Below are 14,490 nucleotides of genomic sequence, written 5' to 3' on the forward strand. Positions count from 1 at the left end.
CTCCCAAAAATAAAGGCCAAAAGGGGTGTCTAGTGAGATCATCAACCACTGAGTATTACCAGAAGGTCGGACATCCTGGTATATCTCATATCCCAAGAGAGAAGTGCGGTTAGGTCACAATAGTGCCCCTAACTCAAAATACCTGCGACGAGTTTTCATTATGTTTGACAAGTAAAAAACATAAATTTCTCCCCAGTAACACTACAGGTAGTTAAGCAACTGTACGTCTTATATAATTTTAACTTAAATTTTGCTGAAAATGGAGTTTATCAGTGATATACTGTCCTTCAAGGCCATCCTGAAGATCTCAACACCTTTTACAAAATTTGAACACCCTACAAAATTTTTAGACCTATATCATACCCTCCCACCCCCCCCACCCCCCGCCTTAGTCTCCTCTTTTTTAAGCTGAAAAGTCCTAGTCTTTTTAATTTCTCTCTATATGGGACCCACTCCAACCCCTAATCATTTTTGTTGCCCTTTTCTGAAACTTTTCCAATGCCAATATACCTTTTTTGAGATGAAGCGACCACATCTGTACGCAGTATTCAAGATGTGGGAATACCATGGATTTAAATAGAAATCTTATTCTCTATCCCTTTTTAATGATTCCTAACATTCTGCTGACTTTTTTCACTGCTGCTGCACATTCAGTGGATGCCGTCAAGAGAACTATCCCAATGACGCCAAGATCTCTCTCGAGTGGTAACAGCTAATTTAGTTTCCATCACTTTATTCATATAGTTGGTATTATAACATGGCTTGCCTAACATCTCCAGTGAGTCCATGGACAGTATCAGAACAGAATCCAGGCTCATAGACTATGAGTCTCCAAATATCACAATCAATCACTCTACATTCCTACCTGGAAGCTACTTAAAATTTGGAATTAAATATAACACTGATGGTTCTAAAAAGAGCTGGGCCTAAACCAGAACTATCTCCCTGTAATCATTTCCTTTGCAATTGTTGCGCTTTTGAGGTTTACGTATTGCCAACAAGATGGTTGTCCCTTGTCAGTCAAGACTTATGACATAACCAACCCGGGGCGGATATAGGGCAAGGCGAGCGGGGCATGCGCCGTCTCAAAGGGGGGGCCCCGCGAAATTGTGCTGCCCTAGCCCCGCAAAATCCTCATCTGCCCCTGTAGCCAACTGTACTCCCCAGCCAGGGAAAATATGGCAATATGACCCAATCAGGTCTCTGGGTAGATAAGAAAGAAGCCTGGGGTGAGACCCTAAGCAGGAAGACCCAAGAATGAGCAGGGTGAAGAGAGTTAGATAGTTCCTGCAAAGGGGGAAAAGATTCCAGTTGGGTAGGGCTGCTGGCTGTTAACAAGACAGGCAGGACTTTATTTTGGAGTGTTTTGTGATAATAAACTAACCCATGTAAAGGTGATGATGTGGGATGCAAAAAGCCTTTTGCAAAAATTGAGGAGCCCTGAGCAAAGTGAAACTCAGGAAGGGATGCTACATGGCTACCCCATTCCAAAAAGGGGCTCTTTGGACGCAGTCATCTCATTACAGATATAATCAGACCTAGATCCGAACCACCCTTGGTTTGGGTTTAAAATCTTAACCAGGAAAGTCTTGAATAATCAAAATCTGCATAGCTATGCATGCGCAGGGCAAACCAATTAAAAGCATCCTAACAGTCATACTTTTAATGTGCAACTAGTGCTGCCCTTAGTATAAACACTGTCCATCACATAAAAGTCTTGACAGTCAGGCCGCCTTAGTCAGTGGAGCTATTGTCTAGGGTTCACACATCAAACATCACTGTTGTCATACTTAAGGCACCGAGAACCTTTGTGAATCACATCCAAAGCTAAGGTTCCCTCTATTTTTTTTCCTGTTCATGTGAGAAATAAATGTTATGTGCACCAAGGCATGTGTGGATCTGCACCACCATATGCTGCTGGCTGTGGACAGCTGTAGGTGGAGTGCCAATCAGCTGTACAGCACCTGAATCTCTCCAGGGTAGCTTCCCAAGCACTCAGCTTACAGGGAACACTGCCCAAAGCCCTGTGTATATCTGCTGTGCAGGAGGACGGACTACCTGACCTTTAAGGTCCCTTCTAGCCTACATTTCTATAATTCTATCTTTTCACTCCACTTCTTTTCTCTCACAGTAAGCCTCATCAGAGTGACTGAAAACAAGAATATTGTGGAGCACAACAGACCACCATACACACTGTGTTAGATTCTCACTTCTTTCAAAAAATTCCAGAGATGAATATAATAATCAATATTCACAGTATGTCTTTCATTCTGAAAGATCTCAATGCGTGTTACAAACAATACATAAAGGAACTCACTTTGCACCAGAATGCTGCCAACTTTGGGATTACGTGTGCTTGTTCTTTCCCAACTTGCGGTATGCGGTTAAAGGAAGTAAAGAAGGATGCCATATCTGGTTAAAAGCATATTATCTGGTTTGGATTTTTGTTAGAACATCAAAGCGGACAACCCTATTATTGTAAAAGTGCCATGGGATCTTCATGCCAATATGGCAACACAGTTATTATCTGATTTTTTGTCTCTCAGAGAAAATGGCACTTCCAGTAGCATGAAGATCTCCAAGTGTCTGTCTTGTCACAAGTAATTCTACTAGCCAAACACACAGAGAGGCATTGAAATTACCATTCATTCACAAATTCAGTTCTCACTCTGATAGCCTGCCTACTCAATCGTGATAATGGATGGCTGGGACATTATCAACCTAACATTCAATGAAGGTGTCAATAGCTCTTTGTCCATGTAGATTCTTGCATTAGTGCCCTTCCTATCTAAATGCTATCTTTTGATCCTTATCTGCATCTTTTAACTATCCAATCTTTAGGTACTTACTTATTACCAGTTCTGCCTACTTGTTTTTCCCTTTAATATTTTCATCCCCTCTGCTTATTATTTCCTGCCCACTTCCATTCCCTCCCTCCCCGTATGTATTTTAGGTCTGCACATTCTAAACTCAAAACTCCATCTGAAGAAGTGGGCTGTGCCCACGAAAGCTCATGATACCATACATCTATAAAGTGCTACCAGACCACTTGTTGTTTTTTAAGTTCATCCTATTATTATGCCGGGCTATAAATTCAGGAGGAGAGATTTGATAGTGAAACAGCAACACAGTTTCGTGTTTTCTCCTCAGCGGTCTTCTGTTCAAATAATGATCTAGCTCAGAACTGCTTTGCTTATAAGCAGAGGCAGATGACGATTTTGCGGGGCCCGGGGCAGCATAATTTCGCAGGGCCCCCCTTTTGACATGGCACATGCGCGGGGCTTCTTGAAGCGTGGGGTCCGGGACGGCCACCCCGCTAGCCCTGCCCTATATCCACCCCTACTTATAAGAACTGAAAAAATGAGAACTCAAGATGGTGTGGCTACAAAAGAATTTCCTCTCTCTCAAAGCTGTCTCACTGAAATTCCAGATCACACACTGCAACTTGTTCTTTTTTTTTGTATTCAAATTAAAACTATGAACATGGAAAGTTTACCATCTGAAAGAGCATAAGCAATGTGTTTGCTAGAGTCTCTTTAGGCTGAGCCCTTGAATTGTACTAATCCTCCCTGCAATTAGAGACAAAACAGTCACTGTCAAATTCACAGCCAAATCCTGTCTCCAGTGCTCATGGGTGACTCTCACTGAAGTTAGTGAAAGTCATACACACAAGACAAAAACAAAAAACAAAAAAACCCCACCACGCTAAGCATTCAGCTTTTGCTATTTTATGCTCATTCTGGTAACCAGTTATACCAAGTAATTCCAAGCCTGTTTTCAGTCCATCTCTTCAGAGCCCATATCTCTAACACTTCTATAGGCTGAACATCTCAAATCCAGCAAACTCTGATCCAGCAACGTCCGTGGTTCAGCATGATTTCAGTTAGCCAGATGTCCACATACCATAGGTGTGATCAAGTTCCCATGGTCCCATAAAGTTTGTTTACAGTCACCAGTCCGGGCTCTCAGTGTTGTGGGCTGTTATTTACCTCTAATTTATACCTAAATGTCTTCTAAGAGCCCAGTAAGCAGTGGAAGTACTTGTAATGCTGCTAGACGAAACTGACCTCCTGCGGTCTGGCAAATTCTCTGGTTCAGTTCCAGTTGGCCCCTGAGGATGCCAGACTAGAATGGTTCAACATGTAGTATAATCTCCTTTTTTTTTAAAAAAAACAGCTCTGATAGAAGCCAATGGGCAAATATCATGAGCCAATTTTTCTGACCCATACCCATGTAGCTCTGTGCATGCATACACAAATACATACATATTTGATGCACTCCTATCTGTGCATACATAAAGACACACAAACGGAGTTCGCTTTTTGAAAATGTGACCCCATCATATTGTATGTATAGTTGGGATTATTTTTTCCAAAGTGAACTATTTTACATTTAATCAACATTAAATTTCATTTGCCATTTAGTTGCCCAGTCACTTAGTTTGGTGAAATCTTTCTGAAGCTCTTCACAGTCTTCTTTGATCGTAGCTGTCTTGAGCAGTTCAGTATCCTCAGCAAATTTTGCCACCTCACTGTTTACCCCTTTCTCCAGATCATTTATAAATAAGACGGATAGGATTAGTCCCAGGACAGATACTTGGGGAACACCATTTACCTCTCTCCATTCTCAGCATGAATAGATTTACATGTTAGCTCCGCTACAGCGAGAGCCTAAAATGAACAGTACAATCCCACATGACCCTTGGATAAATATTTAAGTGACTAGCCCAATCCATCATCTGTTCTGTTGAAGCTGGAATCCTTTTCTAGGTGCAAACTTGAGCAAAGCTAGCATGTGTATATCTACCTGCACTGGGATGCACACCTCTCAACTGCAGTGCAGACATACCCTATATGGGTATATGAGTCTGCAAAGGGAAGCTGAGACTTGTCTTGACTACAGTGACACCAATATGTTGATGATACTTCGCTCAGTTCCTCATTATATAGCTATGATCTTGCAGTCTTTCTGTGCTTTGCTGAGTTACAGTTCTGCATGATAGCTATCCGTCTCAAAACAAATACAGAAAATATTAAAGTGATAATGATGGCTACACAAAAAGATCTTGAAACACTGATGAGGATTCTATCTGCTCCCTCCAGTAAGAGTCACTATGTCATTTACAGTCTCAGGGTTTTATGGGATCCATTGCTGGTTATCTTATCATCACAGGAAAAAAGGACCTTCCAATATCCAGGAATCTCTGATGCACACCTTACTAGTCTGCCATGCCTCTGCCATCTTTAGGCTGGGATACATAACATGCTTTTAGAGCTACCCTCAAAGCCCACTTGGAAGATTCAGCTAGTGCAAAATCATTCTCCTGCTTCTCAAGTGGAGCAGGCCAAAACAAACACATAACACAGTACTGTACTAGCTCCTGGCCTGTTTCCAGGTGCAACTCAGGTGTTTGTTATCTCTAAACCCATACGTGGCCTGATACAGACTCTCCTCACATGGTCTATCAAGGCTGTTGTATTCCTCATGTATACTCTGCTTATCTATAAGGTTAAACTCCAGGAGTTGGCAGCACAACCCTTAACTGCAGAATTTTGTCCATCCACAATCCATTCAAGAGTGGGACTTATTAGGAAACTGCAAGACACATGTGTTTATTCTACATATTTTTATCAAGGATGTGAATGTTAACCAGTTAACTGGTAAGTATCATCTTTATGTGGGTGATTCTTGCTAGTTATGGTTAACCAGTGGGCACAGAGTAGCCCCTGCTTGCCAGTGGGCCAAGCCTGGAACACCACAAGCAGGGGTGCTCCAGCATGGCCAAAGTAGTCCCCGTCTCAGCGAGCCCAGCATAGGTGGAGTATTGCAAGTGGGGGTGCTCCAGCCCAATGCCGTTTAACTGGCTAACTGATTCAATGGGATTTTACATCCTTAATTCTTAGAACAGAATATTCTTAAAATATCTGTAACCAGAGTACTTGTCTCATGAATAAATACAGGTTGGGTGGGTTTCATCAGTACCGATTCTGGATTACATATGGTTGTTTAAATAGGCACTAGGTATGACATCAGGAACACAATACTTAATAATTTAATATTTAGTTCTTACAAAGTGCATTAAAAACATTAACTAGTTAATGTTTACTATGGCCACAGGAGATGAAATCAAGAAAAAGTTAGGGGATTTGACCAAAGCCACAGGAAAAGTGTCAACAGCTAGGATAAGTGCATAAAAGTTCCTGGTCTCCAGGACTATGCTCAAAACACTCTACCGGGGTCCTCAAATTTCATTGCACTGTGACCCTCTTCTGATAATGAAAAAATTACAACACAGCCTCAGGAGAAAGGACCAAACCTTGAGTCCCATTGCTCTGGGCAGGCAAGGCCAAAGCTGAAGCAGCGAGCCTGTAAACCAGAGCCCATCTGCTCAGGGATGAAAGCCCAGCTTTAGCACTGGGCCCCAGCAAATCCAAGCCAGCTCCAGTGACCCCATTAAAATGGGGTCCCAACCCACTATGGGGTCCTGACACACAGTGAGAACCACTGCACAAGACCATGACACTGACTTTTTGATAGGGCCTTTTACGAAATAATAGAAATCTAAAAATATTCTCTTTCTTAGCCAACCATTCCATCAGCATAAGTGAAATAAGGAATTTAGCAATCAGCTTTCCAACACAAATACAATAGAGCAAACATTCTTGGCTGTAAAAACTTTGTTGAGTCCATGGTTGGTGCTCTGAGGTAAATATTCCTAAGTGTACTGGGATAGCCTCTCAAAAACTGTATGGGCTACATCTAGACTGGCATGATTTTCTGCAAATGCTTTTAACAGAAAAGTTTTTCCGTTAAAAGCATTTGCGGAAAAGAGCATCTAGATTGGCACGGATGTTTTTCCACAAAAGCACTTTTTGCGGAAAAGCATCCATGCCAATCTAGAGGCCATCAGGGCTTTTTTGCGCAAAACAATAACGTGTTGTCTACACTAGCCCTCTTGCGCAAAAGCATTTTGCATGAGATTGTCAGTGTCCTTGTGGAAATTCAAGCAGCCAGTGTAGACAGCTGGCAAGTTTTTCCCGCAAAAGGAGCCTATGGAGTCTGAAATGGTTGAGCTCTGACTATTTCTCCATATTGGCTTTTCCAGGAAATCGGCAACTACAATCACCATATTTCAGTTGTCTCTGTTCATGCTCCCAGTAGGAGGATACAATTTGCTTCATTTCATCTGCTGAATATCACTAAACTAACACATAAGATAACTTATTAGTAGGAAGTTGTCCAGGAAGGAGAGCAGGAAAGTACATAAAGGCACTAATAGGATCAATGTAAACAGCACAGACACATTCAATTCAAATAGTAATAGTACTTTCTGACTCCTGCAAAAGAAAATCTAATTCTTTTAATTTTATTATCCCCCAAGCACAGCCATTTTGGATTAGCCTGCAATACTTGCCAAACTGTTACCAAATCAGCAAAGCCTTCACAGCGGACACACACAGTTTGCTCCTTACCAAGAAAGACCCCAACTGCCCTCTCAAGACCCTGCACTATTACAGTCTCCATGATTTAAACCTAATTCTATTTCCAAAGCAATTTCCAGCGCCATCAAATAGAAAGGCTGCCAATATTTACCTTGTGAGATCGGCTACAGGTAGCATTTTCTACGGGACAACAGAGTTAACTTATCACTCCCCCTGGCTGCCAGAGGCAAGGGGTGCCACTTCCAGGGAGCAAGAGCTGGGGTGGTCTCGGAGCTGGGGGGGGGGGGGGAGAGGGAGCAGAGATAAGGCGACCTCAGACCCTCAATGGAGGAGGGAGCAGCGGGGGAAGAGCCTTGGCCCAGCCCCTCCCGTCAGCCAGGGACAGAGCCAGGCCTGCCTCAGTCTGGAGCAACCCCCTGGCAGAGGTGTGTGTGAAAGAGCCGGGGCTGACCCTAGGGGGGCCCAGCAGTCAGGGGGAGAGATCTGAGGCAGGCCAGAGAAGGAGATTGGCCTTTGTACAAGCAAGGGGAGCAGCCCCCTAATAACATCGTAAGCAAGTTCACAGCCCCAATACAGCCAAAAAGAAGAAAGCATGATCCATTCTAATGCAGGGGTGGGCAGTAAAAAAGTGGCAGCCTGTCCAGATTAGTCTCTGGTGGGCTGCCATTGCTATGTTTACCTGCACTTCTGCAGGTTTCAGGCAATCACAGCTCTCATTGGCTGCAGATCGCCATTCATGGCCAGTGGGAGCGGCGGGAAGTGGCATAGTCCAGGACGTTACCTCCCACCACTGCCATTGGGCGCAAATGATGATCCGTAACCAACAAGAACTGCGATTGTCCAATACCTGCAGAGGCACAGGTAAGCACAGAGCTGGGGGTCTGCCAGGGACTAGCCATGGTGGACCAGATCCGGTCCACAGGCCAGTATTTGCCCATCCCTGCTCTAATGTGAAGAGCTCCACTAGCCTAATTCAGTCTAACCCAATTCAGCTGGCATAAGACAGAGTGAAGGCTCCCCAACATTAGCAGAAAAGCAAGCACGTACTACCTCTGCTCTGCCAAGGGGTCCTCAGCCAGGCACTGAACCCACCATTACAGCTGCACTTTCCAGACACAATTGATGAAAGAGAGCAGTTGTGGACATACAGACTGCCCTGGTGAGAGAATCCCAACTACAATGTATCTCAAGGAATCAAGTCTCATCTCTGAGTTCTGTCTATAAACAGAGACTGAGAATCTGACTGGGGATTACTAAACTGCAAGTAAAACCTTCAAGGGAAAGATCATAGACTAGACACAGGAGATATAAACAGCACAGATATCTCACTGACACTGCTGTAGACCAAAGTTCTCTCTTAACCACAGACCAGGTACAACACACTATCTCACCAAAGTGTTTCAGACATATCTTTATGGGCAGAGCTCGCTTGTAATCTACTTGCCACGGGCAAGTAGATTATATGATTTGTTGAGCCCTCTTTATGGGATTATCTCTAACAAATTAAGACATTCAATCTCTCATCTTTCTGCTGAGATGGCCAACAAGAGAACGAAAAGGAGATTTATATGAGATATGATATTACAAATAAAAACTGTTAGTAAATATAATGATTGTAATGATTCCAACAAGAGCCACAATTAACAACAGTTACCTGAAGGAATAAAAAACGTATACCCTTGTTTCAATTCAATTCTTTGGCATAGTTCCACCCTGTCTCCCAGAAAGATATCACTTTGCTTTCCTGACAGAACCCATTCTTCATAAAGTTCTAGATTCTGCAGAGTAGGCGGAATCAGCCAGAAGATCTAAAAATAAAACAAAAGTTTAACTCTTACTAACAAGCAATGAAAATAAAAGAGCAGGTATTTTCAATGAAGCAAACACTCATAGGCAAATACGTTTTCAAAAAACAGTATACATTTTCCATGTGCTGTACACAGAGGTCCTTAGCAGACTATAGCAGTTTACATGATGGAATCAGAAAGTTTATTCACAACTGCAATACTGTACTATAAAACATCATCCCTGTAAACTGGAGTCCACCAAGAGCTTATTAAACCTCACTGAGCTGAAAGCATTAAATTACAAGCTTATTAGCTATGTAGATGAACAATATCTGGAGCACAGAGTTATTCTATTTGCTGCTATTCGATACACATAGTAGCTACACTGAAATCTCAGATACGACTAGTTAAAAGCAGTACACCTAGAAGAGGGGTCGGCAAGCTTTGGCATACAGACTGTCAGGGTAATCCACTCATAGTCCTGCCAACAGATTACCCTGGTGGATTGCGTACCAAAAGTTGCCAATTCTAACCTAGAAGAATGCAGATATAGCTAGCTATCTAGGCTACATATTCCAGCACTTCTCTTTTTAGATGAGAGTGCATGCACATGCATGCTAGGAATGTTAAAATCAAGGAATAGACTACAGGCAGTCCCCGGGTTACATACAAGATAGGGACTGTAGGTTTGTTCTTAAGTTGAATTTGTACGTAAGTCGGAACTGGCGTTCAGATTCAGCCGCTGCTGAAACTGACCAGCGGCTGACTACAGGAAGCCCGAGGCAGAGTTTCTCTGCCCCGGGCTTCCTGGAATCAGCCGCTGATCAGTTTCAACAGCAGCTGAATCTGGACGCCTGGGACAGAGCAGCTGGGGCGCTGCCAGATAAGTCCCCGCAGCACCGCACCTCGGCGCTGCGGGGACTAACCCGGCAGCACCCCAGCTGCTCTGCCCCAGGTGTCCTAATTCAGCCGCTGCTGAAACTGACCAGCAGGGCTGAATCAGGACACCTGAGGCACAGCAGCTGGGGTGCTGCCGGGTTGGTCCAGTAGAGCCGAGGAGCGACGCTGTGGGACCAACCGGCAGCGCCCCAGCTGCTCCACCACGGGTGTCCCCGAGAAAAGCCTGGTCTGCTGGGGGGAGCATTCCCCCCAGCAGACCAGGGAGACGTGGGCGGCGGGACTGAGACGCACCGCAGTCCTGCCGCCCGGGTCCTCCGCAGCTTTGCTCCGCGTCTCGCCCCGGAGGATGGGGGCGGCGGGACCGCGGCGCGTCTGGGCGGTCCCGCCGCCCGCGTTCTCCGGGGCGAGAAAAGCCCCATTCGTAAGTACGGATCTGACATAAGTCGGATCCGCGTAACCCGGGGACTGCCTATAACCGTGTAATCACTAAAAATCTTAGTGGTTACACACACTGCAGGGTCTACAATATAAAGCTTAGCTGTGCGCTTTATACTTTAGAGCCCTTAGCAAAGCCTCCCCAAGAGTGGGACTACCACTTCCTGCCACCCAGCTCCCAGGAAGGAGACTTTGCTGCAGCAGCAAAGCCTGCTCCACAGGAGCCAGCTGAATGTAACCGATATCATTAAACAATAAGCATCAGCTCATAAATTCAATAGTTAATCAGTTATACACTAGCAACCCTAATGCACCCTCATTCTGAAAGGGTACTGAAAAACTATAAGAACAGGCTGAGAGATTCTGGCAACGTAAGCAGATATGGACAGATGGACTTACCTGTGGTAAATGGCCAGTTACAAACTACGGATAAAACCTCCTTTGTCTAGCATCCTCAGGACCTGAGTGATCCTGAACAAGAAAGTTTGGCATCTGCTGGGCACAAGGTTCCCTGCACTCAGCCAGCTACCAGGTGTCAGATTTGGTTGCCAGGCATGGGGATCCCTGCCCCCGGCAGGTGGGACTCAGCTGCCAGCCCACTGGCTAGGCTCCGCTCCTGACCACTGGCTGCCCACTGCAAGACCAGCTTCACTTCCCGACTGCAACCGCTGTAGCTGAGGCTCTCTGGTCCAGCAACATCCATGGCCCTCCTGGACCACAGATGTTGCCGGAGTAGAGAGGTTCAACCTGTACATGACCCTTCCAATACCCAGAAGCATCAGCCAAACCAAAAGCATCAGCCAAACCAAAAGATTTACAGTTTGATCACTTACAAGCAGAAGTAAAAATTTAAAAAAGCAGTAGGCCTCACAAGAACCCTACTCCCCGCACCAAAAATAAAGATGTTCCACTGCCAGGTGTACTTACCTTCCCTCCTCTAAAAACGTGATACCACACTGAAGTGCCACCAAAATCAATATGAAAATCAGTGAAGCATCCTTTCACACTCATCAAACAGTACCTGAAAAGCACATGGGGAAGAATATAAAAATCAAGAGTTACAATGAGCTGTCTGAAAACAGCATTGCTTATTTACTAATTTGCAGTGGTAGCTGCATACGTAGAGATCTCCAGTCATTGAAGTTGTTGTAGCTCTATAGATAACTCATTTAGTTATCTGGTCAGGACAAAAATGGGAGTACAACTGGACTTCTGTTGGAAAAAACATAACTATAATTCCGTTTGTTACTCAGTTATCTGGAGAGAAAGTTCAGTTATAAAAGGTTTGGGAAATGCTAAACTTAAGTTGGTCAAAAATAATCACCACACTATTCTCTACTCTGGAGTGATCTCCTCCATTGCTAAGAGCCGTAACCTTCGCCAAAAGCTGTGTATTGACTGATTCAAAGAACAAAGTTTTGCAAAATCTCAGCTGTGTATAAATCCCATTGGACATCAATTATTAAACTGCTCCCAATGCAACTTTTGCAGAAGACAGGATGATGGAACCTTCCATTTGTCAAATTAACTGTTCATTCTAATTTCCAAGCATATCTGAGATAGAGTAACCGACAGTATCAGTTTGCAGTATTCCAAAGTACCAGATCACTGTATTTTGTACCCTCCAGATTTTTTTTTCCCCAAAGCACCTTAATGTCAACATTGCTGCAAAGGTATACAACGGCTCTCAGCTTACTGCCTGAATCTCCAGTCACCATCTGTAACTAATGGCAGAATTATAGCCAACCCTCTCACGACAGGCACCTTTTGCAATTGCAGAAAACACATACCACTTAACCCACTAACCTCTTCTCCTTGTTCCAGTCGCCCTTTCATGGCTTTTATTTTATTTTATTTTGATTGTGGAAAGAGTATCAGAAAGTGATCAAAAAGGTTTCATTTAACAGTGCCTTTTCCCCATCACATTCAGGTAGAGAATCTCAGCAGTATGCAGACGGCGTGCAAAAGTCCCTCTAGATGATAGGCTAAAAAGGACCTTACCATGTGTCTGCAGAAGAATAGCAAATCAGAGAGGTTGGATACATAAGAGCCTGCTGCCTAGCAACCCCATCCAGTGCTAGAGTTGACAGAATGATACGCAATGCTGTCATGAAGGCAGTAAATTTGTAGGCTTAAAAAAAGTCCTCTGCCTTCATCTCATAATTAAAACCTCTTCTCGTACAGTAATAATGCTCCCCCTCTTATCCACTCTAGAATTTCAGCAGCATTTTGCAGCAGGGATAGAGATTTTTCCACCGTTGGGGTATTTCAGATACTTCAAAAAAAAAAAAAAAAATCACAGCTAGCCAAGAAGCTGTCTAGACTCCAATATGATCCATTTCAAAATATGAGTCCTTCATTCCCAAATACAGTTTTTTAAAATCTTTCCTTTTATTCTTCTTCCCAGGATGCTGCCAACTACACATCAGATGGAAATTAAAAAACACAGAAAACGCTTATAAAGGAAGTTTCCTTTCATTATACCAGCCTGCAAAAAGTCAGATGTGGAACAATTGCTAATAAAACAAAAATAACCTGGAATGTATCAATTCAAATGTCTTGACAAATATTAGAAGAACACAATTTTTAAAGCAAAACAAATTCTTAGACTCCATTATTTTCTGTCCCCAAAAAACAATTATAAACAAGACAAATTAAAACAAATTTTCCAAGACACTATTGTCCTCCTCAGATAGATAGCCAGTCAATAGTAAGATATTCTGGACTGTTGCAAATGGCCCTCTCTATACTTCCTAGGCCTGTATTCGTTTTGGATTTTTTTAAATAATCTTCTACCTACAACTTGTGGTTGTTTTTCTGTTTGTATACAAGGTGGAAAAATATAAACTGAATTTCCTATTAAACCACACTCAAAATGAGCTGTACAACTCAGAACACACTGATGCAATGATAGCTGGAAACATTCAACTTTTTTTTCCTGTAATAGCATGTTGTGTTGAAACTCCTCTGAACAGAATAATTTCCATTCCCAAGAAAGGTTGATTCAATGCAAGATCCACAAACAGTAGTTAATAAAACCTACAAAGCGTTTGGAAAGATCAGTTAGTTTCCATCCTCAACAAAAACCAATCACAAACGAGTTATTCCATCCTTCAGTTTCTGTTGTTAACCTAACAGGGATGCTCCTGTCCAACACCAAACAGTTAATGAAAGCGTTAGGAGCCTGAAAAGCGATCTTCCGCCATACAGCAATCTCCCTTGTTGCCAGACTCTGGCACAATGCCTTTGCATTGACCTCTACAGCTTCCTCTTCCAATGTACACTGCAGTCACATGGTCTCCTCAGCACAGCTCCATGCCACAGCTAATCTTACACAGACACCACGCTAACCTCAGCTAACAGCTTCTCAACACTAACGGCTGCTAATTTGGTCAGAGAGCGCTCAAGTTTTTAGGTTTTTCTACAACAAAATGTCCGCGACGAAAGGAAACTGGAAACAACATCTATTCGGCTTCCTTTAGTTACAGCTCTAGTCTCCGCCGTCAGCATTCTGGGCCGGAGCAGGTAATGCGAACGTAGGAACGCAACACTGCCAAGTAGAAAGCAGAAAGAATCTTATCAAAGTTACACTCACCCCCCATACAAGCACAAACAATTAATCAAGCTTTGTTTCTTCACACGTGCTGCAATTTCCACTCCCTCAACTTCTCTAACTACACACCCGCGGCTGTTTTTTTAATATATGCAGCTGCTTGTAATCTGGGTATTTAAAAGTCTCCCTTCCCCGTAGAGTTTATTTTGTGCTCTCTCTAATAGCCTGAAACGGTTCAACAGTTAGTTGATAAACGATTGTATTTTTCTTTTTGAATAAATCTGGGAAAATTCAGTACCCATTGAGACAACAAACAGAGACCCACAAACTCACAAGCAAACGGAAAGCAACAAATACAGAAACAGCAGTGGAG

At 43.4% G+C, this 14,490-nt stretch overlaps 1 protein-coding gene across 10 annotated transcripts in view; it reads right to left on the minus strand.

Moving 5' to 3' along the window:
- KDM2B (lysine demethylase 2B) overlaps nt 1–14,490 on the minus strand; it is a 218,450-nt gene that overhangs the window by 131,028 nt on the left and 72,932 nt on the right. For 7 of the 10 annotated variants that reach the window (XM_089775275.1, XM_075898615.2, XM_006135978.5 and 4 more), the window contains 2 exons: nt 11,492–11,585; nt 9,097–9,250 (listed from right to left, as the gene is read on the minus strand). In XM_089775275.1, the coding sequence (XP_089631401.1) occupies nt 9,097–9,250; nt 11,492–11,585 (248 nt within the window). Of the gene's footprint in view, nt 1–9,096; nt 9,251–11,491; nt 11,586–12,370; nt 14,115–14,490 lie in introns of all 10 variants that reach the window. The other 3 variants (XM_075898625.2, XM_075898626.2, XM_075898624.2) reach the window with 3 other exon arrangements.

This window comes from Pelodiscus sinensis, chromosome Z (genome assembly GCF_052426305.1).
Source record: "Pelodiscus sinensis isolate ZL-2025 chromosome Z, ASM5242630v1, whole genome shotgun sequence".
NCBI lineage: Eukaryota > Metazoa > Chordata > Testudines > Trionychidae > Pelodiscus > Pelodiscus sinensis.